Raw genomic sequence first — 26,728 nt, 5'->3', positions numbered from 1 at the left:
AAATCTTAAGCCCCACTGACTGACTGAATGGACCTGTTTTGGCCAAGGAGACCTGGCCATGACTAAGACAGGTCAGTCACGCCTCAGTACACTCCTTCCTCACTCATCAATACCAGATTTTTTTCTTCAGAGTTGAAGAGAAACTAGCCCTGAAAACAAACAAAAAAAGGGAAGTCTCCTGTGCAGACTCTAACATCAATCAACCTTTATAGTTTTCAGTATTAGATATAATTATGTAGTTTTACTTCACACCCTCATCTGCACTTTTACAGACAACAGATGCATAGCCCTCCTATGGGTCCTCACTTGGAAGCGGCACGTCCTGTGGAGGAAGATGTTGAGGTAGCCATCTGTAGTTGCTGAAAAGAAGTTTATTGCTATTTTCTTATGTTATTATACAAAACTAGATTTGCTTAAAACATGTCCCAGTCTCTTTAAAGGAATACTAGTTAGTGGGAGGCCACAGCTGGTAAATTACCCTCAGTAGTAGTTTCAAGTAGTCCATAACTATAAAACACGTTACAGCCAGGATATGTCGGAACAGAACACTCCCGCTGGGGTCCTCAGCCTTGGATGTCAGCTCGGCCCCCCAAGGGGTCCCTACACCTGGAAGCTGATTCCACTCATTAGTCTCAAGCTGGATGCATGTGGAGTTCACATGGAGTTGCAGCTGACTGGCTGGTGGGGTGAGCCTGGCCTCCCAGTGTGGAGCATGGGCGCCAGCCTCACTGCACGGTCACCCTAGGGCATATGCTGTGGGCTTTTGTGGCATTCCTTTGGCCAGCCCAGAGGCAGGCAGGGGCTGTCTGGGGTTCGCCACATGCAGCATCACCTGGGCTTGGGGCGAGCTGGAGGAGCCACTGAGGCTCAGAGCTCTGGGGATCCCAGGGTCCTTGTCCACGCTGCGGGTCACACTGGCCAGCTTGCTGGTGCTCTCAACATAGTCTCTGTGGAGAGAGGAGGCATGAGTTGGCAAAAGAGTGTAGATAGGGTTTAACCCCCAATTCCATACTTTCCCAGGTACCCAGGCCCTGGGCCTTCAGTGGGCGTGGGGCAACTGTTGACCTGAGCACTGGGGAGCTCGCTTCCTCCTGCCAGGAGCTGCCCTGCACCCTAAGGTGCACAGAGGCCATTCCATCTCCCTGCTGGGCCCTGTTGGCAAGTGGGTCCTTCATCCACACAACCAGGGCGTGGCCCAGGAGTCAGACACTTGCCCTCTGAGGTGTGGGAAGGGACTTCCTGAGACTCATTCAGAGTGTGCAGAAACCACCAGGAACCCCGCTGCCTGGCCAGGGCCTCGGACGTCCCAGGCAAAGAAGGGATGCTGGGGAGAAGGAGGACAAGGGGAAGACATCTTCCCTCCTTCCAGGCCTGCCTCTTTGGTGGCCAGGAGCTGGATCACCCACCTGCTCCACCCTCAGTCCTCTCGTGGCTCTCCCACCCCCCAGACAAAAACCAAGCCATTCCCCAGGCTGACCAGACCTTGGCCCTGCCCCATCTCCAGCTTCCACACACACTGGCCTCTGTTCCATGTGGGCTGCCTGGTGGCTCCCACCTCCAGCCCTTTGCCCTTTCTTCCTCTCAGGGGCTGTCTCTCTCCCCTCCCAAAGCAGGCTCTCTTAGTCTTTTCACTTCCGGCATCACCTCTTCCAGGAAGCCTGCCTGGACCACAGCTCCCACCCACAACTAATTCTCAGAAAAACTCTAGCAAGTAGTAGGAAATAAGAAATGATCTGCTTATGCAATGAGTAAAGTTAAAGAATCAATAACTGGTGAAGACAAAAGGCAGCTTCGGGGAGCCAGGAGCCAGACTGACTTCACCCAGCCTCTCTTACTGGTTGTGTGGGAGTCTACACAAGTTTCTTAATCTGCCTGGTTCTTCACCTGGAAAATGGGATAAAAGTAGTACCCACCCCAGGCGAAAAGAGTTAACATCTGAAAGAGTTCAGAACAGTGCCCGTCACATTGCAACTGCTGAGAAGCACTTACGAAATTAAACAAGGTCACGAGGCAAACCCCACCTTGCTCAAGGAAATGTACCATCTATGGAGGTAGCCTGGGTCCTGCCTGAGGGGTGGGCAGTCCCAGAACAGGCATATCCCGAGGATCCTGCCTGGGAGCCCGGGGCCCAGGGCTGGGGACTCAGGGAACTCTGCCTCCATTGGCTGCGTAGTCCTGGGCAGGACCTGGCTTCTCTGAGTCCCCACGAAGCTGGGCTGAGTGCTCGCGGTCCCCATGTGTGAGAGAGCTCTGGGAAAGGGCTCTGCCCGAAGGGTCCCCCTCCCAACCCCCCTCAGCCTCACCACCACTTCCTGCCTCTTGAGCTGACTATCAGAGTCCCCCAAGCCGGCCTCCTCCAGCCTCTCACAGCCCTGTCAGGGTGCCTCCCTCCTGCCCTGGCTGTCTCACTCCCCCCGGGAGGTGAACACAGCTCTGTACACAGATCTGTGGTCACTCTTGGACAGGACGCACGCGTCCGACCACATACTTCGCAAGTTCCTGCAGTGGAAGAGACAGTGTCTGTGGTGCTGGGACCAGGCAGACGTGCGGCCCCAAACAGCACCTCTGGGAGCCCCTCTGGCCAGCAAAGCCCCTGCAGCAGCAGCAGCAGCTGTGGCTGCCATCATCCCGGACACCATGTTGCCTTGAGAGGCAATTATTCCTTCCCCCATTCCATGGGCACTTTTTCCAGTTATGACACAGGATGACGTGGTCTCAGTGCTGTAATGGGGAGTGGGATCACAGGTGGGGCAATGGAGGAGCTCTGAAACTGGCTTTGGATATCTCACTACCCAAAAGGAAAGGCATTAGCCACCATGGCCCTAACAAAACTAAAATAAAAAGGAAAGGGGGCCAGGCATGGTGGCTCACACCTGTAATCCCAGCACTTTGGGATTACACTTTGGGAGGCTGAGACAGGTGGATTGCTTGAGACCAGGAGTTCGAGACCATCCTGGCCAACATGGTGAAACTCCATCTCTACTAAAAATACAAAAATTAGTTGGATACGGTGGCACGCGCCTGTAGTCCCAGCTACTCGGGAGGCTGAGGCAGGAGAATTGCTTGAACCCAGGAAGCGGAGGTTATAGTGAGCCGAGATAGCACTACTGCACTCCAGCCTGGGCGACATAGTGAGACTGTCTTCAAAAAAAAAAAAAGAGGAGCTGGGCATGGTGGCTCACACCTGTAATCCCAGCACTTTGGGAGGCTGAGGTGGGCGGACCATGAGGTCAGGAGATGGAGACCATCCTGGCTAACACGGTGAAACCCTGTCTCTACTAAAAATACAAAATATTAGCCGGGCATGGTGGCGGGCGCCTTTGGTCCCAGCTACCCGAAAGGCTGAGCAGGAGAAAGGTGTGTGAATCTGGGAGGCGGAACTTGGAGTGAGCCAAGATTGCACCACTGCACTCCAGCCTGGGCGACAGAGCGAGACTCCATCTCAAAAAAAAAAAAAAAAGGAAAGAGGCCTAATAAATTGATAGCCAATCGATGGGTCAGGTGCCCTCCCACAACACATGGAACAAAACATTAGGAGGTAATTCAGCAGAGAAAACGAGAAAATGACTAATGCCAGCAATGGCACTGGTGAGCCAAGGCTGGAGAAAACATTCTTCCTCGACATTCATCAAAGAAATGCTGACGGAAACCACCCACACAACTCGTAGCTACTGTAAGAAACAAATGATACACAAATGGTCAGCACTCAGTGATGATGCAGTTACCAGAAAAACATGGCCACGCTCACTTGTACCAGAGCTCCCAGGGAAATAATGTGGTCATAAAATACTCAGACTGTTGGGCCTAAACAATCGAGTCCTAGGATTACCCCCAAGAGTTGTGGTCTTGAAAAATAAAAGCAGCACTAAGCAAAAAGACACTGACCACGCCTGGCCACTCAGCAGGGGAGGGTCTAGCAGATGTTGGAAGCTTTGGAATAATGGGCTGCTGTCAGGAATGATAGCCTGGAGGCCTCAGACCACCATGGTGACCTGGAACGTGTTGCTAAGTGCAGAAGTCTCAATGGCAGCATTTCTGCTACATCTGTGTTGATGTAATACACACCTGAAGCGCCAGAAAAGGAGACAGAAAGGTGAATTCCTTCCCTGCAGGTGTTGGCTAGACCCAGCACGGTGTGTGCAACCCAGGGCCGCACAGATCATCACCCCCCGTGCCTCAGTTTCCCTTCTGCATAAGGTCGTAAGAGTGGCAACGACACTAACAGCCAGTATTCACTGAGCTCTCCCCCTGGGCCTGGCGAGAGAGGCACACACCTGGATTCAGGTAACCTCAACAACTGGAAGGGTGAGCGCTACTGCAATCCTCACTTTACAGGTGAGGACACCGAGGCATGGAGCTGTCACAGTCATACAGTGAGGCCACGAGGGCTGGGACCAAGTGCACTGCAGCCTCGAAAGGCTCCAGTGGGAGGGCCTGAAGGAAGGGAACACAAGCTCAATGATGTCATCTTGATGGCTTCCCGGACCCTGGCGTCTAAGTGCTGTTCTCCACCCAGAGAAACAGGGCTCCCGGAGCAGTGGCGAACCGCAGAGTTGGGCACAGAAAGCACGAGATGGGCCTGGAACATCTTGTGCAAAGCAGGCAGCACTCACACACTGATGGGGATGGATCAGGACACAGGCCATGGCTTGGCAGAGCTCCCACTGCCGAGAACAACTGGGGCCCACAAAAAGTGTGCTTGAAAATAATGCGGGGGAAGGGGCATGAATGAGGTGGCCTGGCCGAGCTGGTAACCGTGAGAACGGGAGGCAGGGACAGGAGATCCGTGACAATATTCTACTTTTGTGTATTTGTGAACTTTTCCCAAAATAAAAGTTTCAGAAAAGAATATTCATGAGTTCATGTGATGCTAAAACAACAAAACAAAATCGAAAGGAAAAAAAAGGGAAGAAAAAAACAGCTCATCCTCATCCCTGATAGAAAGAATGTCAGAAGTGCAACAGAATTAACAAAGTCACCATTCTGTCATGCCCAAGGCAAGAGCAGATCTGGCAGGATCACCCTTGCACGCTGAGACCACGAGTCGGAGGAAGCTGAGACAGTGGAGGGACGCTTGCAGAGCCCCTTCCTCAGGCTCTGACAGTGGAGGGATCTGGGGGGCTTCGCCTCAGCCAAGAGACCCCATTCCATGTGGCCTGTTGGGGCAGCCTGGCCCATGTCTGTGACCTACACACTCAGCCCTGCACCAGAAGTGCACAGCTGGACCTGGTCACACAGAAACCCCAGACAGATCCAGACAGGAGCCTCTGCATGGGACCACTGGCCTGGAGCCCTCAGAAGACAACACCATGAAAATCTGAAGGCCCATACCAGTTTAAGGAGCCCAGAGACCTGGGAGCTGAGTGCTGCCTGTGATTAGGGACCAAAGGGTGGGCACGCTCAACGCTGCTCACCTGCACTGAGACGTTCTCCACTCGACAGGCCACATGCAATCGATATTAGATTTCTGTTGGTTTTTTTTTTTTTTGGGACGGAGTCTTGCTCTGTTGCCCAGACTGGAGTACAATGGCGCAAACTTGGCTCACTGCAGCCTCCGCCTCCTGGGTTCAAGTGATTCTCCTGTCTCTGCCTCCTGAGTAGCTGGGATTAAAGCCACACGCCACCACCCAGCTAATGTTTGTGTTTTTAGTAGAGATGGGATTTCACCATGTTGGCCTGGCTGGTCTCGAACTCCTGACCTCAGGTGATCCTCCCACCTCGGCCTCCCAAACTGCTGGGATTACAGGTGTGAGCCACCACACCCGGCCAATCAGTATTAGATTTCTGGACTCAGAAAAAGAATGTCCTTGTATTGGTTCAGGGCAAAAAAAAAGTATGTGTGTATTGAGAGAGAGAGAAAGGAGAGGGAGAGAGCACGGGAGGGAGAGCAAGTGACTGAAGCTCAGGGCAGAGCCCGCTGGGTGTGGGCAGAGGGAGCACAGGTGTGTAGAAGCTTCCGCTCCCCTGGAGGGTGGACCCTCCAGATGAAAACAATCCGGGGGCAATTCTGAGTCCTAGAATGTTAGTCAGGACAGAGGGCTGCAAGGACCCCCAGCCTCTTGTTTTAGAGATGGGAGTTAAGGTTCTGGGTGGGCCAGGTGTTCTCAGGCTCTCAGCGTGTGGGAGCAGCAGGCGGCCCGGGGCCTGACCCAGCTGGACCCCTTGTCCCCCAGCATGCCCCCCACCCAGACCCAGGCTCACGTGGTGAAGCTGTGGTTGTCATGCGCCTGGCTGGACCCGCTCACGGGTTTGTTGAAGTGCTTGAGGCCAAGGTATGCGGCCTGCACTGTCTCCAAGTCCTCATCTCTCAGCTGGGACCACAGCTGGGCTGACCTGGAGGAGAGTTTGGAAGGAAGGACTCTGAGCATGCACGTGTGTCCCTGACAGCAGAGAAAACGGGCTCCATGTAGGCCCACGGCACCGTCTGCAGGACCAGCGCAGGCTGGCAAACCTCTCAAAGAGCTGGGCAGTGGATGTTTTAGGTGCGGTGCGACACATGATTTCTCCCACAGCTAAGCTCTGCCACTGCAGCCCAAAAGCAGCCACACACCAGGAGACGATGAACATGGCTGTGTTCCAATAAAACTTTACTTACAAATACAGGTGGTGGAAAGTTCTGGGGCTGGACAGTGCTAATGGCTGCACTACATCGGGAACATACTTAATGCCACTGAACTGTAGACGTTAAAAAGGTAAGTTTGATGTATTGATATTTTACCACAATAAAAAATAAAAACAAAAAATAATAATAAATTACCACGGGGAAAAAACCTGACAGAGAGCTGGACTTCGCTGGTGGGCTGTAGCTAACCAGCCCTCCATCTGCAGTGACAGTGACTCCCCCTCAAGGTTTAGGGGGCGTGTGTGGCAGCCTCACAGGCCGTTAACACAGCAGAGTGCATACTGCATATGTGTGCAGGTTTAAGAATAAAACAATCCCAGCCTGGCCGCAGTGGCTCACACCTGTAATCCCAGCACTTTGGGAGGCAGATCACTGGGTGGATCACCTGGTCAGGAGTTCGAGACCAGCCTGGCCAACATGGTGAAACCCCATCTCCACGAAAAATATAAAAAGTTAGCCAAGTGTGGTGGTGCATACCTGTAACCCCAGCTTCTAGGAAGGCTGAGGCAGGAGAATTGCTTGAACCCAGAAGGCGGAGGTTGCAGTGAGCTGAGATCATCCAGCCTGGGCAACAGAGCAACACTCCATCTCAAAAAAACAAAAAAAAAAAACAAAAAAAACAATTCCCCATGAACCCATGGCCTGGCCTAAGAGCAGGGCTTCGGAGGCCCACATGCTCCCCAGCTGTGATGCTGCCCGTAGCTGTTGCAGGGGCCAGGAGCAGCACTTGGTGAGACACAGGCTCAGAGCAGTGGTAGGAATGGGTGCGTGCCCTGAGGGCAGTGCCGGGGTTCCCATGAAACACTCTGCCCTTTCCTCCTCCCATGGTGCCAAGAGGCACCTCCCGGGAGGACCCTGAGACCATGAGGCCACAGTACCTGTCGGAGCGCCGCCGCTTACTCTTCTTCACGCACTTGAGGAGGCAGCAGGTGAGGAAAGCCATGGACATGAGCAGTATGATGGCGCAGCTCACGATGGAGGCAATCACGGCCACCCTGAAGCCAAAGGTCTCGTGTGGTGGCACCACTGTGTGGGAGACAACCACAGCTCCTGGGTGAGGTTTGCCCAGATCTGCCTGGCCCAGGGGTTGGGGATCTCAGGGGTGGTAGGGGCAGGGCCCGGGTATGGACAGGGCCTGGGCAGCCCTCAGTGAGCCCTGTTGCATGGTAAGGTGGCAGTGAGGTGCTGGGGGCTGAGGCAAAGATCTGTGCTATATTTGGAGGTGGGGCTATCAGAGAAGACTCTCCCCAAGAAGCAGGTATTTGAGCAGGGTATATAAGAGTATGCAGAGTGGCTAATTAAAGTGGGTATTTGAGCAGGGTTTTGCAGGGTGTGTAGGAGTATGCAGAGTGGCTAATTGAAGGGGGTATTTGAGCAGGGTTTTGTAGCGTGTGTAGGAGTTTGCAGAGCAGCCAATTAGAGAAGCTCTGGCAGCGAGTTCAGAGTGATGGCCTCCGTGGCTCCTACCCAGTGGAGTCCTGCCTGAGGAATGAAGGAAGGGCAGGGCACAGAGAGGAGGTGACAACAGACAGTGCTGAGGAGGCCTTGCCCAGTCCATGGTCTGGGTTCTCACAATGCCCCAAGGTGGCAACATTCTTCAGGGGGCCTATATTCCTTCTCAGGTCACTTTCCAGGAAGGCCCAAAATACTATTTATCTGCTGTGGAACCTCAGCTATGCTCCAAACACTAGTTCCATCAGATTCTACTGGACGTTCTGGCTAAAAAAGGCCCCAGAATCCTAATTTGAGCAACACCATGTACTCCCCCAGTAGGGGCCATGGCCCTGTCCCCTGGTCCCCATTTCCCATGCTCCCTAGTGGATGCTGGCCACCCAGAATGCAGACTACATTTCCCAGTGGTCACAGGACCATGTTCTGGCCAGTGGAGGATAAGAAGTGATGTGGGACAACTTCTAAGAACCTTCCCTGAGATACTGGGGCCTGCCCTTTGGCCCCAGCGCCCCTCACCCCATAACAGCTGCCTGGAACACAGCTGCTGCCACCTTGAATCATGAGGCTGAGGGCATGCCCAGCAGAGCCATGCCAGGGAATGGGCCTGGCTCCCACTGCCATGGAGCCCACACAGGCCTGCCTGCCCACCCTGAAGGTTGAGCTCCATCATAGTTAATCCTAGCATTTTGGGTTTTCTGCCTCTCAAAATCTAATCCTCACACTCGCATTCTCAGAGAATCACCTAGCACGTGAACATTTTAAAGGCTCTGAGAAGTCCTGCGGCATAAAAACCCAGAATCTGCCAAACTATATTTTGACTCTGAGCCCTTTTCATGCACAAAACACATGAACATGATACACATGGCTTCATTCTGGAAGTGTCATTCTGGGCACTGAAAAGGGACTACCTTGTGGACCCTCCAACACCTTTACAACAAATACAACCAGAAAACCATCTCCTCCCACAGACTGGGAGCTCCAGGGCCAGGCACATCATGACCTTCTGTGTTGCCAGTACTTAGCATTCCTGATACATGAAATATCCAATTAAAGTTTGCCATGTCCACGTGTACATGAATGAATGAATGAATGAATGAATGAATGAACATAGTTTCCTGCTTAACAGATGAAAACGTGCTGGCTCAGAGAGCTTGCGCAGCCTCTTGGCAGTGAGGGGCTAAGTCAGTAGCAGAGCCAGGATTGGAGGCCCACTGCTAGGCTTCAGGTCCACGCTGCCAACATGGCATTGGGAGGGCTGAGGACCAACAGTTGGCTGCTGATATGTAAGCAAGCTGTCAGTGTTGGGAACGGGATCCTACACACTGGCCCAGCCCTTGTGAGTAGACACCCATGCCATCCCCACCCACACCATCCCCACCCGCACCATCCCCACCCGCGCCATCCCCACCCGCACCATCCCCACCTGCACCATCCCCATGACAGGATTTGGGGCCATCCCCCATCCCCAGAGCTACCGAGCTGAAAGGGGTCCTTACGTTTGCACACTGGAGGCCCTGAAGACCACTCAGCGATGCTCCCCTTCCAGGCGCAGGTGAGGAGCCCGGACCCCACCATCTGGTGGTTGGAGGGGCAGTGGAACATGAGCACGGTCCCCACGGAAGCACCATCGCCACGAAGGACTTGGAAGGTGGCTTGTGGGGGTAGCCGCAGCTGAGCGCAGGTGCCTGGGGAGAGAGGCAGGTGTGAGGCATGGGGGGTGGGCACGCAGGGTGGGGCTGGGCAGGACCCTGGAGGGAGGAGTTGGCACAGCATTGGGGAGCACAGGGGCGGGGTGCGGCTCCAAAGGCCATTGGATGCTCTAGAGGTCACATGGGGTCATCCAGACCCAGGGACAACGCAGAGCTGGATCCCGCCAGGAAGTACACTCTAGACATTGAGGATTGGAGCGTTAAAAAAAAGAAACTCACATTAGAAGACAATAAAAGCAAATATACCTTCCCTGAGACACTGAGGCATGGCCTTTGATTATGACCTAAACACAGTTCCAAAGGCAGAAATCAGAACGAAAAAAAGAAGAGGGACAGAGAGAGAGCAACAGATTTGACTGCATACAAGGCAGAAAGCAAAAGCTTCTGAGGCTCCCTAATAACGGAAAACAACCAACTCAGGCGAAAAATTCAGGAAAGGATATTTGGAAAGCACAGGACAAAGGTTGGTTCGACAGTCTTAATTTATAAAGAGGTCTTACACGTCAATGAAAACTGAATTTTCTGTTTAAAAAAAAAAAACAAGTTCTAATGTGTGAACAAGCAATTCGCAACGACACCAATGGCCCACAGTCATGAAAAATGCAGACCCACAGGCAACTGAGGAAATGCTGATTCAAGGGAGAGCTCATTTTTCCTGCATCAGTGAGGAGAAGGCAAAACGAAAACAATGTGCAAGTTGGCAGGGCCTGGGAAGCCCTGTCCCCGGGCTGGGGTATAGATCCAACCTTTCTGCAGAGCATTTGGTAAATTCCTTAAGCACCCTATGTTGCATATGCACCCTCAGCCACAGGAAATAAGAATCTGCTGGCCGGGCGCGGTGGCTCACGCTTATAATCCCAGCACTTTGGGGGGCCGAGGCAGGTGGATCACCAGGTCAGGAGATTGAGACCAGCCTGGTCAACATGGTGAAACCCCATCTCTACTAAAAATACAAAAATTAGCTGGGTGTGGTGGTGCATGCCTGTAATCCCAGCTACTTGGGAGGCTGAGGTGGGAGAAATGCTTGAACCAGGGAGTCAGAGGTTGCAGTGAGCCAAGATCACACCACTGCACTCCTGCACTCCAGCCTGGCGACAGAGCAAGACTCCGTCTCAAAAAACAAAAAAAAGGATCTGCTGCCAAGATGACGGGGAAGCCCACCTCAGAACCATACATAATAGAGAAAGGCTGAAACAGCCCACGTCTCACGCAGAAGGGAGTGATTCCCTCACCCAGGTCCATCCAGACAGTAAAATACCAGGGAGCACTTACAGTGATGTTCTTATGTTCTTATTTTGTTTTTTTTTTTTTTTTTAGACGGAGTCTCGCCCTGTCGCCCAGGCTGGAATGTGCAATGGCGCGATCTCAGCTCACAACAACCTCCGCCTCCCGGGTTCAAGTGATTCTCTTGCCTCAGCCTCCCGAGTAGCTGGGATTACAGGAGTGTGAGACCATGCTTGGCTAATTTTTTGTATTTTTAGTAGAGACAGGGTTTCACCATGTTGGCCAAGCTGGTCTCGAACTCCTAACCTTGTGATCCGCCCGCCGTGACCTCCCAAAGTGCTGGGATTACAGACATGAGCCACTATGCCTGGCCAGTGATGTTCTTACATAAGGACACAGAGATGCTCTGGATGCAGCAGCAATCAAGAATTTTTATGAAATTATAATGACGACAACAGCTGGGACTGAGAAGATTACTGTGGCTAGACGCCGTTGCACCTGCCTTACATGTGCCATCGTCTATCGGCACAGCAGCCTACCCAAGGAGAACCATCATTATCCCCATTGACAGATGAGCAAACCGGGCAGAGGGTCTTATGACACTTTCTGCAGTCACACAGCTCTTATGCTGAGGGAAGACTTAGAACCAGACAAGGAGGCTCTGGTCTAACTTCACACACACTCATACACGCACACAATGCATATGAGTTGTCGTGCTATGCATGTATCCGCAGCTGGTTACTTTTCACAGCAGTGAAGTGTTCCATTGTGCAGATGGGCCTCAGTGTGTGTCCCTGTTCCCCGCATCTGAGTTGCCTCTGGGTTTCAAGGATGTTCAGTGAAACTGCTAAGACATCCTCAAGCAGGTTTCCTGGTGTCCAAACGCAAGAGGCTCTTCCTCCTGCTTATCTGGTATGTCCTGATTTTTGGGCATTGACAGTGGACCACTGGTGCATCACAGGTAAAGAACAGGGACAGGCCGGGCGCGGTGGCTCATGCCTGTAATCCCAGCACTTTGGGAGGCTGAGGTGGGCAAATCACGAGGTCAGGAGATTGAGACCATCCTGGCTAACACGGTGAAACCCCGTCTCTACTAAAAATACAAAAATAATTAGCTGGGTGTGGTGGCGGGCACCTGTAGTCCCAGCTACTCGGGAGGCTGAGGCAGGAGAATGGCGTGAACCCAGGAGGCGGAGCTTGCGGTGAGCCGAGATTGCGCCACTGCATTCCAGCCTGGACAACAGAGTGAGACTCCGTCTCAAATTAAAAAAAAAAGAAAAAGAAAAAGAAAAAAAAAGAACAGGGACAGCAGGCCGTGCTGATTCATGGCATGTGCAGAGGCAGAGACTGACCGGAGACAGCAGTGGTGAAGGGCCATCTAAACATGTGTGTCTGTCTCCCTCTGCACAGGCAGAGACTGACACCCAGAGATGGGGGTGATGGCAGGGACAAAAACTGGGGCATGCAGAGTCTGAGGGACTCCAATATTCCACAGTGACCTGCTATGACCTTCCTCTGTCCTCTGTGTGCTGTGTCTCCAGCCAGGACCGTGCCCTGGGTGCCAGGCATGGAAGTCCTACTGCCCACCGAGCCTGAGATGAGACCTAGCCAAGCTTCTGAGCTCCCCAAACCTGCTCACAATGTGGCTTCTCCTATTATAATTTCAATTTAAATCAGCAGTCCCTCCCATCCTTCAGTTGCTTGGGCCCCAAACCTTGAAATCTACTTTCTCAATCCACAACCAATTCGCCAGCAAACTCTGTGGACTCTAATTTTAAAATGTTTACCAAAGACATCTGAGGTAGGCTGCATACCATCCCCCAGATTTATTCACGTCCGCCCAGGAACAGTCACGTGGGCTGGCTGTGTGCCCAGGCAAGGTCTTCATCTGTGAGACCTATCACTCCATTTCTTACCCTACATCTGAATTCACAAGCCCATCTAGGGGGAAACTGAGGCTCAGAGAGGTCCCGCCACCCCTTGCCCCAGCCATGTGTGCCACGGCTATTAATGGGCACCAGCAGAGCTGGGCTTCAGGCCAGGCCCGGAAGTTTGGTCTGGGATCTGGCAAAAGTGGAGGTTACCAGAGACTCCGTGCCATGGCAGTGACAGTGAAGGATGGCATTTGGCTGTAGCTGGCCAGGTCACATTGACCTACTCCCCAGCAGCACCCAGTGGCCCCCCTGCCCCTGGCCTCTGCATCACTGAGGATCCTAGGGCCTTAACAAGCTGAGATGCTGAGGGTGAGAGTGTGGAGGCAGGGGTGGCCCTCAGCAGGGGTTGAGGCAGACATGCCCCACCACCTTGGGAAGGTCAGGCTACACTGCTTCTGCCCTGAGGACACTTGCTAGTAAGGGAGGAAGAGGTGTGGGAGGGGCTTATGGTTTGTGTACTTTTCTGGGAGGGATGGGGGAGGGACTGATTGAACACAAACAACACTGGGGGCCTAATGGGTGCTGTACTGCGTTATAGGCCTATGAGGAGGGTGGTCTACCCCTAGCTTACAGATGGGGAAACTGAGGCACAGCAAAGCTCAGTGGCATGCCCAAGGTCACTCAGCGGGAAGGTGGTAGGGATGGAACTGGGACCCAGCACATTGTGTCGGGAGCCCCACCTGATGGCCAAGCCCAGGGGGTAGCATCTGCCCATCTCACCTCATCCTGGGCAGCTTCCACTTTAGTTCCCACTCCTGGCTGCGGATGCCTCTAGTAACCCTTCTCCCCATTCCAGAGTTGCAGCTGGAAATGTGATCACCACTGAAAACTACATTTCCCAACCTGCCCGCCAGGGAGCTGTCACGTGACTGAACCTGGCCAATGAGGTGTGAGCATAGATGCTGTGCCAATTCTACATTGGGGAGTGTGATGGTTAATACTGAGTGTCAACTTAGTTGAACTGAAGGATGCAACGTATCGTCCCTGGGTGTGTCTGTGAGGGTGTTGCCAAAGGAGATTAACATTTGAGTTGGTGGACTGGGAGAAGCAGACCCACCCTTAATCTGGTGGGCACCATCTAATCAGCTGCCAGTGAGGTTAGACTAAAAGCAGGCAGAGGAACGTGGAAGGACTAGACTGGCTCAATCTTCTGGCCTCCATCTTTCTCCCATGTTGGATGCTTCCTGCCCTCAAACATCAGACTCCAAGTTCTTCCGCTTTTGGATTCTTGGACTTACACCAGTGGCTTGCCAAGGGCTCTCGGGCCTTTAGCCACAGACTGAAGGCTGCACTGTCTTCTCTACTTTTGAGGTTCTGGGACTTGGACTGGCTTCCTTGCTCCTCAGCTTGCAGGCAGCTTATTGTGGGACTTCACACTGTTATCGTTTGAGTCAGTACTCCTTAATAAACTCCCCTTTATATATACATCTATCCTATTAGTCCTGTCCCTCTAGAGAACCCTGACTAATACAGGGAGCAAAGATGGCAGACGTGTGAAGGGGCAGAGCAACCTCTCGGATCCTAAGAAGAGACAGAAATAAACTCCAACTGGAGTTAGGCCACTGTTTTTTTGTGGATTTGTTAAGTGGACTGGCTCAAATCTGATACAAAGCTTCAGCAGCACGTCTCAGGCCAGTGCCCTATTTAGCGCTTGGGATTCTGCCTGGCCCACTCGGGGCCCCAAGGTGACAGTAACAAAAGTAGGAATATCAGCAGCAACAATAATAATAATAGAAGGAAGAGCAATGCCCAGGCTCTCCCCTGTGCTGAGCGCTTCAGCAGCTGTTGGGCGACAGTACATAAACGAACACATGGGTTCCAGCCTGTGGGGCTCCTAGGCCACCTCCACCACACACATTTGGGGGCCCAGGCAAGGGAGCCTGCCCCGGCCTCAAAGTCAGCACAGCTGTTGTGCCCACCTTGGACTGGAATGTGGAGGAAATGAGGTGTAATGCCAAGGCATCTGGAAGGTGGCTGTGCCTGGCACACATGAGGGCAGCAGCCGTGTGGTCCTTGGAAGAACTGCCTCCCCCATTCTGCAGGCCCAGAAACCATGGCTCAGGGACACTGAGGTCACATAGCCAGTTTGTGGTTCTGCCAGGGTCAACCGCAGCCACCTGGCTCTTCATCCCTGGGCTGTCCCCATCCTTTCTGCCCCTTCAGTATCTGGGGAAGGCCAGCCTCTGGCCTGGGCAGGGTCATTCTGACTGCTCCCTGTCTATGCATAGATCCTCAGCATTCGCACAGCTACTAACAATAACAATGCATGTATGGATGGAATATTTTGTTCAAGAGCACCCCGCATTCCTTATCTGCATTATTACAGACAAGGCTCAAAGAGGTGGACTCACCTGCCCAAATGCCCACTGACAGCAGGGAGGGAGCCACCACTAGATGCAGTGTCTAAGATTCTTACATTTGTAGCATATATGTAATAGGAGATTTGTATCTTCTCTACATAAACAGCACTTAGATACTAATAAGCCAATGACAAAAATCACAACAAAATGGGGAAGTTAGAAAAGAAAGACAAATGGCTTGGCCAGGCACGGTGGCTCATACCTGAGAATCCCAGCACTTTGGGAGGCCGAAGCAGTGGATCAGTTGAGGTCAGGAGTTCGAAACTAGCCTGGCCAACATGGTGAAACCCCATCCTTACTAAAATACAAAAATTAACCGGGTGTGGGTGGCACATGTCTGTAATCCCAGCTACTTGGGAGGCTGAAGCAGAAGAATCACCTGATCCCAGGAAGCAGAGGTTGCAGTGAGCCAAAATTGTACCACTGCACTCCAACCTGGGCAACAAAGTGAGACTCCATCTCAAACACACACACACACACACACACACACACACACACACACACACACACACACAAAGGAAGAAGTAAAACAATCTCCATTAGATGACATGATTTTGTATATATGTAGAAAAGCCTCAGAAATCCACTAAAAGCTATTATACATAGAAATGAGCTCAGCAAGGTTGTAGAATACCAGGTCAACATACAGAAGTCAAACGTATTTCTGTACAGTAGCAGGGAGCAAATTGAAAATTAAGAAAAACATTTTATACAATAGCATCAAAAAGAATGTTATAAATTTAATAACAGAAGTGCAAAACATAACTCTGAAAACTACAAAACGTTGTTGAAAGAAATTAAAGACCTAAATAAATGGGAAACATCCCATACTCATGGATCAGGAGACTTAATATTGTTATGATGGCAACATATTATGGTAGTCCCTCCTTATCCTTGTTTTCACATTCCATGGTTTCAGTTACTGGTGGTGGTTCCACAATCAGAAAATAGTTACCTCACAACAGCTGTGCTTTGGGGCCATTATTAAGTAAAATGAGAGTTGCTTGAACACAAACACTGCAGTATCAGGGGATCTGATAACCCAGAGGGCTACTAAGTGACTGACAGCAATCCCAGGCGGGGTGGAGCGGGATGGGTGAGATTTTGTCAAAATACCCAGAGTGGCTCACAGTGTAAAACTTACAAATTATTTCTGGAATTTCCCATTCCATCACAAGGCCTATGTATTTCATCTCACTTCATCTCATCATGTAGGCATTTTATCATCTCACATCATCACAAGAAGGGTAAGTACCGTCTATTAAGATATTTAGAGAGAGAGAGAGAGACCATATTCACATTACTCTCATTACAATATATTCTTATAATTGGTATAACTTATTACTAGCTATCATTAATCTTTCACTGTGTTTAATTTATAAATTAAAGTTATCATGGTTACATGTGTTTAGGAAAAAAAACAACGTATATAGTATCTGAAGTTTCAGGCATGCACTGAGGGGTCCTGGAATGTATCCCCTTGGATACATTGTATCTACTATATTCATTGAATCTACTGCATTCATTGAATCTACTGTATTCATTGAATCTACTATATTCCTCAAACTGATATACAGATTCAACAAGATCTTTCTCAGAATCCAGCTGCTTTCTTTCTAGAAATCAACAAGCTGATCCTAAAGCTCATATGGAAATGCAAAAGACATAGAATAGCCGAAACACTCTTGAAAAAGAACAAAGTTGGAGGGTTCACGCTTAACAATTTCAAAACTTATTACAAAGCTAGAGTAATCAAAACAGTGTGGTACTATCATAAGGACAGACATAAAGGCCAACAGAATAAAACTGAGAATGCAGAAGTAAACCCTTACATTTACAGTCAAATGATTTTCAACAAGGGTACCAAGATAATTAAATGGGAAAGGAATAGTTTTTCAACAAATTGATGCTGGGACAACTGAAGCTGGACCCCTAGCTCATACCATATACTAAAATTAACCTAAAATGAATCAAAGACCTAAAAGTAAGAGCTAAAACTATGAAACTCTTAGAAGAAAACAGAGGGGAAAATCTTTGTGAACTTTGGCAATGGTTTCCTAGGTCTAACACCAAAGACAAACACCAAAAGAAAAATAAAAACAGGACTTCATCAAAATGAAAAATGTTTGTGCTTTAAAGGACACATTCAATAAAGTGAAAAGACAGCTTACCAATAGGGAGAAAATACTTGCAAAGCATGTATCTGATAAGAGGCATGTGTGTAGAACATATAAAGAATTATTACAACTCAATTATAATAAGATGACAAAATTTTTAAATGGCCAAAGGATCTGAACAGACATTTCTCTGAAAGAGATAAGTTAGCAGCCAATAAGCACAAGAAGATTCTCAAAATTATTAACCTTCAGGGAAATACAAATCAAAACCACAAAGAAGTCTGTCCAAAAGACAGGCAATGCCAAGGGCTGCTGGGCGCGGTGGCTCACGCCTGTCATCCCAGGACTTTGGGAGGCTGAGGTAGGTGGATCACTTGAGGTTAGGAGTTTTGAGACCAGCCTGGCCAACAGGGTGAAACTCTGTCTCTACTCAAAATATAAAAAGTAGCCAGGTGTGGTGGTGGACGCCTGTAATCCCAGCTACTTGGGAGGCTGAGGCAGGAGAGTCACTTGAACCCAGGAGGCGGAGGTCGCAGTGAGCCAAGATTGTGCCACTGCACTCCAGCCAGGGCAACAGAGTGACTCCGTCTCAAAAAAAAAAAAAAAAAAAAAAAAAAAAATTGGAGTGATGGTAGCACGTATCTAGGAATGTACAAAAACTACTCAGTTCTATGATTTAAAAAGGTAAATTGTATGGTATGTGAATTATAGCCCGGTAAAGTTGTTTAAAGAATCAGGGGGAAAATATGTCAATTAAAGAAATGCACATTTAAAACTGAAGATACTTGGCCTGGCACGGTGGCTCACACCTGTAATCCCAACACTTTGGGAGGTCGAGGCAGGCAGATCATGAGGTCAGGAGTTTGAGACCCGCCTGACCAATATGGTGAAAACCTGTCTCTACTAAAAATACAAAAATTAGCTGGGCGTGGTGGCGTGAGCCTGTAGTCCCAGCTACTTCAGAGGCTGAGACAGAAGAATCCCTTGAACCTGGGAGGTGGAGATTGCAGTGAGCCGAGATCATGCCACTGCACTCCAGCCTGGGCGACAGAGCAAAACTCCATCTCAAAAAGAAAAAAAAAGCAACTGAAGATACTCCATTTTTGCTTCTTATCTCTGTCAGGGTTAAAAAGACCAGCCCTTCAGATTAGGGAGGCTGCAGGGGAGGGGTGCACAATTTCTAGGGGTGGTACACAGAGTGGGGAGGGTCTGAGGAATTGCCCTGCCCTTCCGGGGGATGGAGGGGACAGTGGGCAGGACTGGAGTCAGCAGGAGGCAGAACCTCCCAGGGATGCTGGGTCGATGACAGCTGACACTGAGCATTACCTGTGCCAGGTACAGCTCTAACCCCTGGCCTGGGCTATTTCCTATAACCCTGGACTGACTTTTGCTGGCCTTGGGTCACCTAGCTCCCAGTGGCACAGCTAGGACTTGAATTCTGTCTCCAGGGTTGGGCTCTTCATGAACTACCATGCTCCATATCTGAAGACATCAGTGTAGGAATGAATGAATGAATGAATGAATGAATGAATGAATGAATGCAAGAACAAATGAATGGAGGACTGGCAGCCTGACCTCACAGACAAGAGTGGTGATCAGCACTCCCCAAGGGCCAGAAACCACTTTGCTTTTTCAGGATCTTGGGATCTGGATATGTACTGTCCTTCTGGTTAAGGAGGTGGCTATGGGATTCTGGAGCCCTGGCAGACACAGCAGGGCAGCCACGGGCTGGCCACGTGGCCCCTTCTCCAGGGCAGCCAGGCGGCCAACACTTCCCAGTCCTTAATTTAGAGCTGCGACTTCTGCATTCCTCTGTGGCTTCCCAGTCCACTGTGGCCCTTGCAGAGAGGAGGCCCCACCAGCCATAGGTTTGGGAGTAGCTGTTGGTGGATGGGAGGGGAGGTTGGTGAGGGTGAGTGTATCCAGCACCCACAACAAGCATCTGGCTGAATGTCTGCCCAGTGAGAAGATTAATGGATGAACGTGAATTCATTCTTTAAAAATAAAACTATAACTTCATTAGAATAATGAGATGCCTGGAGGGGTGGACCAAGGGATGGAGACAGATGTGAGAAAGCAGGCACAGTGAAATGCGAAGGGTGGAATTGAGCTGGTGCATGTCCAGCCATAAAATTCTTTCAACTCTGCCGCACGTTCAAAAAAAAAAATGCTTGGGAAAGACCTTGAGCATCCCCACTGCTGACATGTAACTAATCCCCTGGGCACATCCCCTTCCCACCCACTGGGGTCCCAGGGAAGGGGCAGCCAAAGCACTCCCCATCCAGGACCCAGACACTAACCACTGCTGAACTGTCTGGGCACTGGGCTGATCCTGGAGACTTACTCTACTGAGACTGTGTGTCACCGTGGGAAAACAGCTTTCTCTCAAACAAGACAGACGTGACCACCAAGGCCTCCCATGCACCCGAGGCAGCCAGGCCCAGCTCTGGAGCCAGAGGACCTGGGTTCGACGGTCGACCCGTCTTTTCCAGAAGACCCTGGTCATTTCTCCACCTACAAATACCACAGCAGGCAGGGTAGGGCAAGGACTGGATTAAATGATGATCATCCCAGCAAGGCCACCTCCACAGCTGACTTCCTCTAAGTGTGTCTTAGAAGGAGCGACTCCTTGGATGGGAGCGGTGGCTCACGCCTGTAATCCCAGCACTTTGGGAGGCTGAGGCGGGCAGATCACGAGGTCAGGAGATCAAGACCATCCTGGCAAACACAGTGAAACCCCGTCTCTACTAAAAATACAAAAAATTAGCCGGGCATGGTGGCGGGCACCTGTAGTCCCAGCTACTTGGGAGGCTGAGGCAGAAGAATGGTGTGAGCCCAGGAGGCGGAGCTTGCAGTGAGAAGAGATCATGCCCACTGCATTCCAGCCTGGACGACAGAACGAGACTCCATCTCAAAAAATAAAAAATAAAAAATAAAAAAGGAGAAGGAGCAGCCCCTGCCCCTGCCCGCCCACATGTTGTGCTGAGCCGGGTGGGGAGCTCATGACTAGCCATGTCTGAGGTTGACCAGTTGGCTCTCGCCTAGGCATGTCTGAGGTCAACCAAGGTCTTGTCTTGGTTCACACTACATCTGTCAAAAGCCACATCCTGTGTTCTCAGCTGCCAGGTTCTGCTATAGTGAGGGCTCTTGTCCTCAGACAGCAACTACAGGTAGTGGATTACATGTCACAGTGAAAGGCATCAACAAGGGGGCAAGCATGGCCCCTTCCCAGCATCCCCAGAGCCTGTCCTGCCTGCATCATTGAGCCTCACAGACATGGGGAATAAAGGGTGAAGTCGCCTGGGTGCGGTGGCTCACACCTGTAATCCCAGCACTTTGCGAGGCCAAGGTGGGCGGATCACAAGGTCAGGAGATCAAAACTATCCTGGCCAACATGGTGAAACCCCATCTCTACTAAAAAAATAAAAATTAGCGGGGTGTGGCAGCGTGCGCCTGTAGTCCCAGCTACTTGGGAGGCTGAGGCAGGAGAATCGCATGAACCGGGAGGCAAAGGCTGCAGTGAGCCAAGATCACACCACAGCACTCTAGCCTGGTTGACAGAGTGAGACTCTGTCTCAAAAAAGAAAAAAAAAGGTGAAGTCACCACCCACAACCAAAGAAAGGGGACCAGCCAGCGCGGGAACACTGACCTACACGAGGTCCGGGATGTGCTGTCAAATTAAAACCTCAAACAAAAGTATAAAACGATTTGGAGTACAAGCCCAGTACAATTGATGCCAGCCCCCTGACTGTACATGAGCAGAGAAGAATGGTGCCTGGTGGGGCTGGGGGGCCTTAAATGCAGTCCTGGCATCAGACCCTGCATTTCTAGCCAGCTGACCAGGAGGGTCTCATGCCCAGGTCCTAATGTAAGTGCACTGCTGGAATGGCTTTCCTTTACAAGTCAAGCAGAGGGTCTGGGAAAGTAACTGGTAGGAGGGAGGGTAGGGTGAGTCCTCGCTCAACGCTCACAGCCCTGACCTGCCTCCTCAGAGCAGCCAAGAGGTCCAACCTCCTTTAAGCCCTCAGCCAAGAAGCACAGGGAGGCAAAGTCATGTTCCTGTGGCCTCTGCTGTTCCTCTGCAGAGGCCACAGAAAGAGAAGCCACTGACCAGGAATGCCCTGTCTTGGCCCCCAGTTGGGTGGGCAGGTTTCCTGGAAGGCTAATCAATAGGTTCCCAGGGTCTGATCCTGACAAGACCCTTCCCAGCAGCAGGTCCTGGACCTGGATTTCTCACCTGGCTCAGTCTCAACTTCTCCATCTGCAAAACTGGTGACTTGCCCTCCTGGGGTCTGAGAGGAGCAGGACTGCCCTGTGGAGACCTTGGAACAGGATCTGGCGCATAGGATCACTCCCTAGGTCAGGGCTTGAGCAGCCCAGGACATGAGCCCCACTGGGACCCTGGGCCTCAATCCCCAAGGTCCATGAAACCCAGGAAAACTTCAGCCCTTAGTCCCTGATCCCCAAAGTCTGCAGTATACAGGGGACCTTCAACCCTCCAGGCCCCAGGGGGGTCTCCTGCACTCCTTTCCTGAGGCTGGGAGGTCAGGAAACACTTTCTCTGGGCTGGCTCCATTTTCCAGATGAGGAAACTGAGGCCCATAAACCTGCCCAAGGCCCCTGGCTGCACAATGGCCGTGCCAAGGGCAGGAGCCTGGACTCCTGTCCCCTTGGGGTAGCCCTTTCCATAAGATTCACAGCGAACTCACAGCCAGGATGGGGCAGGCAGGCAGCACAGTGCCAGGAGCTATGGTCTACGAAGCCTCTACCTGCGCCCAACTCCCAGGGGCATTCCAAGAACTCACCCAGGTATGAGGATGGAGCTGCTGGATCACCCTTGTCTCTAACCGCCACACAGCCAAGTCCTGCTCACACAGAGACTCCAGGACTCCCAGGGGACCCAGGGCCACCCCTCACTGACCTCCAGAGCCCCTCCCCACGCCTGGTGCCTGAGAGGCAGATCCCACCTGTCCCCTCCCCTGCTTCAAATACTCATGAACTCTCAGCTGCTTGCAGATGGCCCTCCTGTGCCTGATCCCTGCAGGGGACCCCGCACCCCAGCTGTCTTTGAGGATGTCTCTTCCCTAAAGCTGGAGGCAGAGGCCTTGCCTCCCTGGATCTGTCCTGCCCTCCAGCCCCACCCTACCTGCCTGCTGTTCCCCAGCCCTTAGTTGTGGCTGCCCTTGATCTGCTGGCCCAGCGCTGGGGCATTTCTTACTTGGTACCCTTTAGATCCCTTTGCATGTAAATGTTAAAGGAGAGGGAAAAACAACAGAAACCCGATTTGATGCAAACAAGGTACAAAATCAAACACATGAGGCCCTGCCTGGCCCTCCCACGGCTCAGGGGCAGGTGGAGAGGGCCAATGGGTACCTCAGGGGCACACCTGTGGGATGCCTGAGCGGCCCTCAGCCCACATGCCGCACCTGCGCCTCTGCCCGGCCACCTACTGCAGCTGCGCTTCCTCCCTCCCTGGCCTTATGTACGGAGTCGGGCAGGCCTGACCGGGTGGGTCCTCATCCTCCCAGCCCATGAGGCCAGTCAGGCGTCTGAGAACAATCCGTACTTGTTAATCTTTTATCTAGAACCTTGGACCCCAGGTCAGCCCTTCCATCCTCCCTCCTGGGATTCGCCACACAGCCGCTATACCCTGACCTTGCCTGCTATGGGACCAAGTAACTATGTTCCCTTTTATGCTGGCTGAAGCTGTGGGAGAGAGGGTACCCGAGTGATAGAGGCAGGCTGTGGACCCAGTCTCACCTAGACTCGATCCCCACCTGCCACTGAGTCCCTGTGTGACCTCAATCTGGGTCTCAGTTCCCCCAAATGTGAAACAGGAACCTTCAGAGGAATTTCTCAGAGTTTAAAGGGGGTGACTTGTGCACACAGAGGTGCTTTGAGAACAGGACCCCCAAGACCCTGGCAGTAGGGACAGGGCCTGGCCCCAACACTACATGTGGGTGGCCCACAGCCCTGGTTGTGTGTCTTCAGGTAAGTCAACTGCCCTCTCTGAGCCCATCTCCACATGGAGGGTGGGCACAGGCTTCAGAGCCACTGCAGCCTTCCATCTCCAGGCTAAGCAGCAGGGTGGCCTTAGGACGTGGAAAGCACACAATCCTCCAGAACACAGCTGGGCTAATTCCAATGAGGAACGTGTACTCCCATATCCCTGGTGGAACACCGAGGGCCCGGGAACCTGTGTCTTCTACCAGCAGCTCTGTCAATGCCGATGGGTGGCAGGAGGCCATAAACAGGCATCACGGGGCGTGTCCGCCTCGCTTTGACTTACACAGGTATTCGCGGGGTCTCAATTTCTCCTCTGTAAAATGGACACAGTTCAGTTCTGGGGCAGGAGTTCAGGGGTGAAGCCAAGAAGGCACCGGCAGAGCACACCTCCTGCTACCCCTCCCCTCCAGGCCCTTCCTCCAAGGCCCTTCCAGGGATGCCGGGGGGTTACCTACAGCCACTGGAACCCTGCTTTCCTGGACAATCTCCCAGATCAGGGAGTGCTGGGGCTGACCTGGGAGCAGGGCCAGGGGCCAGTCATACAACAAACATGATAAACTCCTACTCTGAGCTAGTCTCCCCCGCACCCTGCCCTTCTCCCAGGGCGCTCATGGGAGATGAGGGAAGACCACTTCCTGCCTCTCAGGAAGACAAGTCTGTCTGCACTACTGTGCTCTTCATATCTACTCTAGGAAAGCCAGTGGTAATGGTCCCATTTTAAAGATGGTGGGAAAAACACACACGCCCATGCTATGTTTTTGGTTTCTGTTTTGTTTTGAGACAGAATCTCACTCTGGTTGCCCAGGGTGGAGTGCAGTGAGGTGATCACAGCTCACTGTAGCCTCGAACTCTGGGCTAAAGCAATCCTTCCACCTTTCAGCCTCCAGAATAACTGGGACTACAGGCACATGCCACCATGCTTGGCTAACTTTTTTTTTGCATTTTTTGTAGAATGAGGTCTCGCTATGTTACCCAGGTTGGTTTCGAGCTCCTGGACTCAAGCAATCCGCCCGCCTCAGCCTCCCAAAGTGTGGGATTAGAGGCATGAGCCACCACTCCTGGCCAGTGGTGTTTTAGTGTCAGAGCCTCTCCAAAGACTCCCAACCCCCTAGCCTCTCACTTCACAGCACATTCCACAGATTAAGAAACTGAGATCTCATGGCAGGAGAGCGATGGAGTCCAGATGATGGCATCATCCCTGCACCAGAACAAGTATCCTCCCCGGGCTCCACTGGGCCTGTCCACAAGCTTGGGGGCAGGTATACAGTGGGGAAACTGGGGAACATGGGGAAACTGAGGCACAGAGGTGCAGCGACTCACCCCAGGTCATAGGGGGGATTCTAACCCAAAACTCCAAGGGGGCCAGTGCCTGGGAAGTGGTCATGGTGGTCAGAGGCAGAGCCAGGGCCAGGGAGGATGAACAAGAGCACAGGGTGCCAGACTAAGCTCCATTCCCAGCACAAATTCCAAGGCAAACAGCCTTTTGTATGCAAATATGCCAGAGCCTCCAGATACTCCCTGGCCTTGGGCTGACCTTGGACAAGTCAAGGCTATCCAAAGGGCATTGGCACTCACTCCTCCAGGTTGTTGTGCCAGTAGAAGGGGCTCCTCAGGCAGTACCAGGCCCTGGGCAGGCCTTGCTCAAACACAGGAGCAAAAGTGCTCATCACCCCAACACCAGATTAGGGACTCTGGACATTAGGCTGCCAGAGAGTAAAATTAAACAAACCAAATCCACCAGCGCCAAGAACAAGTCTCAGCGCCCACTTTGCTGAGTTGCGGAGCTCTGCTCGGTGAATTAGCTCCCTGAGCCGCAGTTTCCCCATCTGTGAGAGGAAGCCAGCCTCCTGCCACCTTCCTGCCAGTTCCCTGGGGCTGCAGGCTGACAGCGTGACCTGGTCCAGCCCACCCCACTCCGGGCTTCAGCTTCCTCCTGCGCAGAGCCTTAGCCCCGCAACGCCTGAGACCGCCAGGACCCTCAGGCCTAACGCTCGTGGGTAGTGGCCACGGAAAAAAGCTTTTGGGATATCTGAGATCCCGAGTTCCGGTTTGGTTCCATTTCTACAAGGGTTAGACTTTAGAATCATTCAAGGAGCAAGGCCAGCATTCGAACCCCAGAGCCTTGGGCACGGGAGCAGAAAGCTCTTTAAGCACATTCTTGAATTCAAACACTTAAAAGTAAAATAAAAAGCAGCCTCTCTTCCTTCCGGAGGCCTTTGAGCCTCGGAGACAGCCGAGGCGATCCCAAGCCTGGTCATAGGATGACCTCGGACAGCCACTCCCCTCTCGTAGGCTCAGTTTCTCCGTCTGTAAAGTGGAGCTGCGGTGGTCACCAAGGAATCGTGAAGATGACACCTCCCTCAGGCGCAGAGAGGGCTCCCGGCTCCCCCCTCCCGCCTCCGCGCCGCCCGCCCGCCAGGTGAGGCCGGTTTCGACTTCCCCCGTAGGGGCGCGGAGGGGTCCGGAGCTTGCGGCGTGGAGAGGCTTGGCCGGCCGCGGTGTCCGCAGGCGCCCGGGACCAAGGCGCGGCGGCGACTCGGGAAGGGGCGCGCGGGCTGCTGCTCGCTGCCAGGCTTCGGCTCCGCTAGGGCGCCTGTTGGGCTGGCGGAGGGTCGAGGAGGTTCATACTCGGGGCAGATCGCGGCTGTGTCCCCCACCCACGGCTGTGCGGCCCCGCGACCCCCTCCCCTCGGCTTTCCCGTCTGTGAAATGGGCGCAGAGCCCCGCACGCGGCCACGCGGCCTCAGCCCTCACCTGTGCGGTTCCCTGGGGCAGGCGTGGTGACCCCGGCCCGCCCCCGGGGCCTCGCCTTGCCACGGAGGGTGGCGGCCGCCCCGCGCATCCTGCGCGCTCCGAGGCGCTTAGCGGGGTCTGCCAGGGCAGTGCGCCCGGCTTGTGGGGGCGGGACCTGGACCTGGGTGAGGGGCGGGACGCAACAAGCCCCGCCTCCCGTGCCCGCCCAGGGGCGGTGCCATGCAACTTACAGACCACGCCCACACTTTGGACGGGGACCGAGGTCCGGGCGGGGGGGGCGGGGGCGGGGGCGGGGTCCCGGTCCCGATCCCCTGGGGAGCCCGAATACCCAGCGGGCCAAGCCAGCCGGCCGAGCGGAAAGTGTTGCTTCTACGGGGCGTTGCACGCGCGGCTACCTCTGCCTAACACCCTTCCCCCATCCCGCCCTGTTCTCACCTCCATTCCTAGTGTGGTTTTTCCATGCGCTTCTATGTTTTTATTTTTTGAGCAGGATTTTGCCTTCTCAGGTGCCGGATTCGGCCAGTACCAAAGGGCAAAGAGCAAAACCCC

General features: G+C 52.6%; 1 protein-coding gene across 4 annotated transcripts; it reads right to left on the bottom strand.

Moving 5' to 3' along the window:
• Window positions 1–351: 351 nt before the first annotated feature.
• Window positions 352–26,328, bottom strand: SUSD3 (sushi domain containing 3). 4 transcript variants are annotated; one of them, XM_030919853.1, is made up of 6 exons: window positions 26,180–26,309; window positions 16,446–16,559; window positions 9,571–9,759; window positions 7,501–7,648; window positions 6,202–6,333; window positions 352–947 (listed from the first exon to the last, which is right to left on the bottom strand). In XM_030919853.1, the coding sequence occupies exons 2-6, from the start codon at window positions 16,492–16,494 to the stop codon at window positions 737–739; spliced, it is 729 nt and encodes a 242-aa protein (XP_030775713.1). In that variant the 5' UTR covers window positions 16,495–16,559; window positions 26,180–26,309; the 3' UTR covers window positions 352–736. The 4 variants fall into 4 exon arrangements, with proteins under 4 accessions (XP_030775713.1, XP_030775714.1, XP_030775712.1 ...); XM_030919854.1 differs by lacking the exon at window positions 26,180–26,309 and adding an exon at window positions 21,657–24,264; XM_030919852.1 differs by lacking the exon at window positions 26,180–26,309 and adding an exon at window positions 19,763–20,116.
• Between the last annotated feature and the right edge of the window lie 400 nt (window positions 26,329–26,728).

This window comes from Rhinopithecus roxellana, chromosome 16, assembly GCF_007565055.1.
Source record: "Rhinopithecus roxellana isolate Shanxi Qingling chromosome 16, ASM756505v1, whole genome shotgun sequence".
In the NCBI taxonomy this organism is placed as follows: Eukaryota; Metazoa; Chordata; class Mammalia; order Primates; family Cercopithecidae; genus Rhinopithecus; species Rhinopithecus roxellana.
The sequence above is the reverse complement of the archived record's forward strand: the minus strand, read 5'-3'. Positions and strand labels throughout refer to the sequence as shown.

What these genes read in the sequence shown, in the direction of transcription:
- SUSD3 (XM_010375136.2), bottom strand. Translation starts at nt 26,267, where the DNA reads ATGCGCGGGGCGGCCGCCACCCTCCGTGGCAAGGCGAGGCCCCGGGGG. An exon ending in AGGGCCTCCAGTGTGCAAAC is followed by an intron (nt 7,649 to 9,570) that starts GTAAGGACCCCT and finishes TCTCCCACACAG; the next exon opens with TGGTGCCACCACACGAGACC. An exon ending in GACAACCACAGCTTCACCAC is followed by an intron (nt 948 to 6,201) that starts GTGAGCCTGGGT and finishes CTCTCTCCACAG; the next exon opens with AGACTATGTTGAGAGCACCA.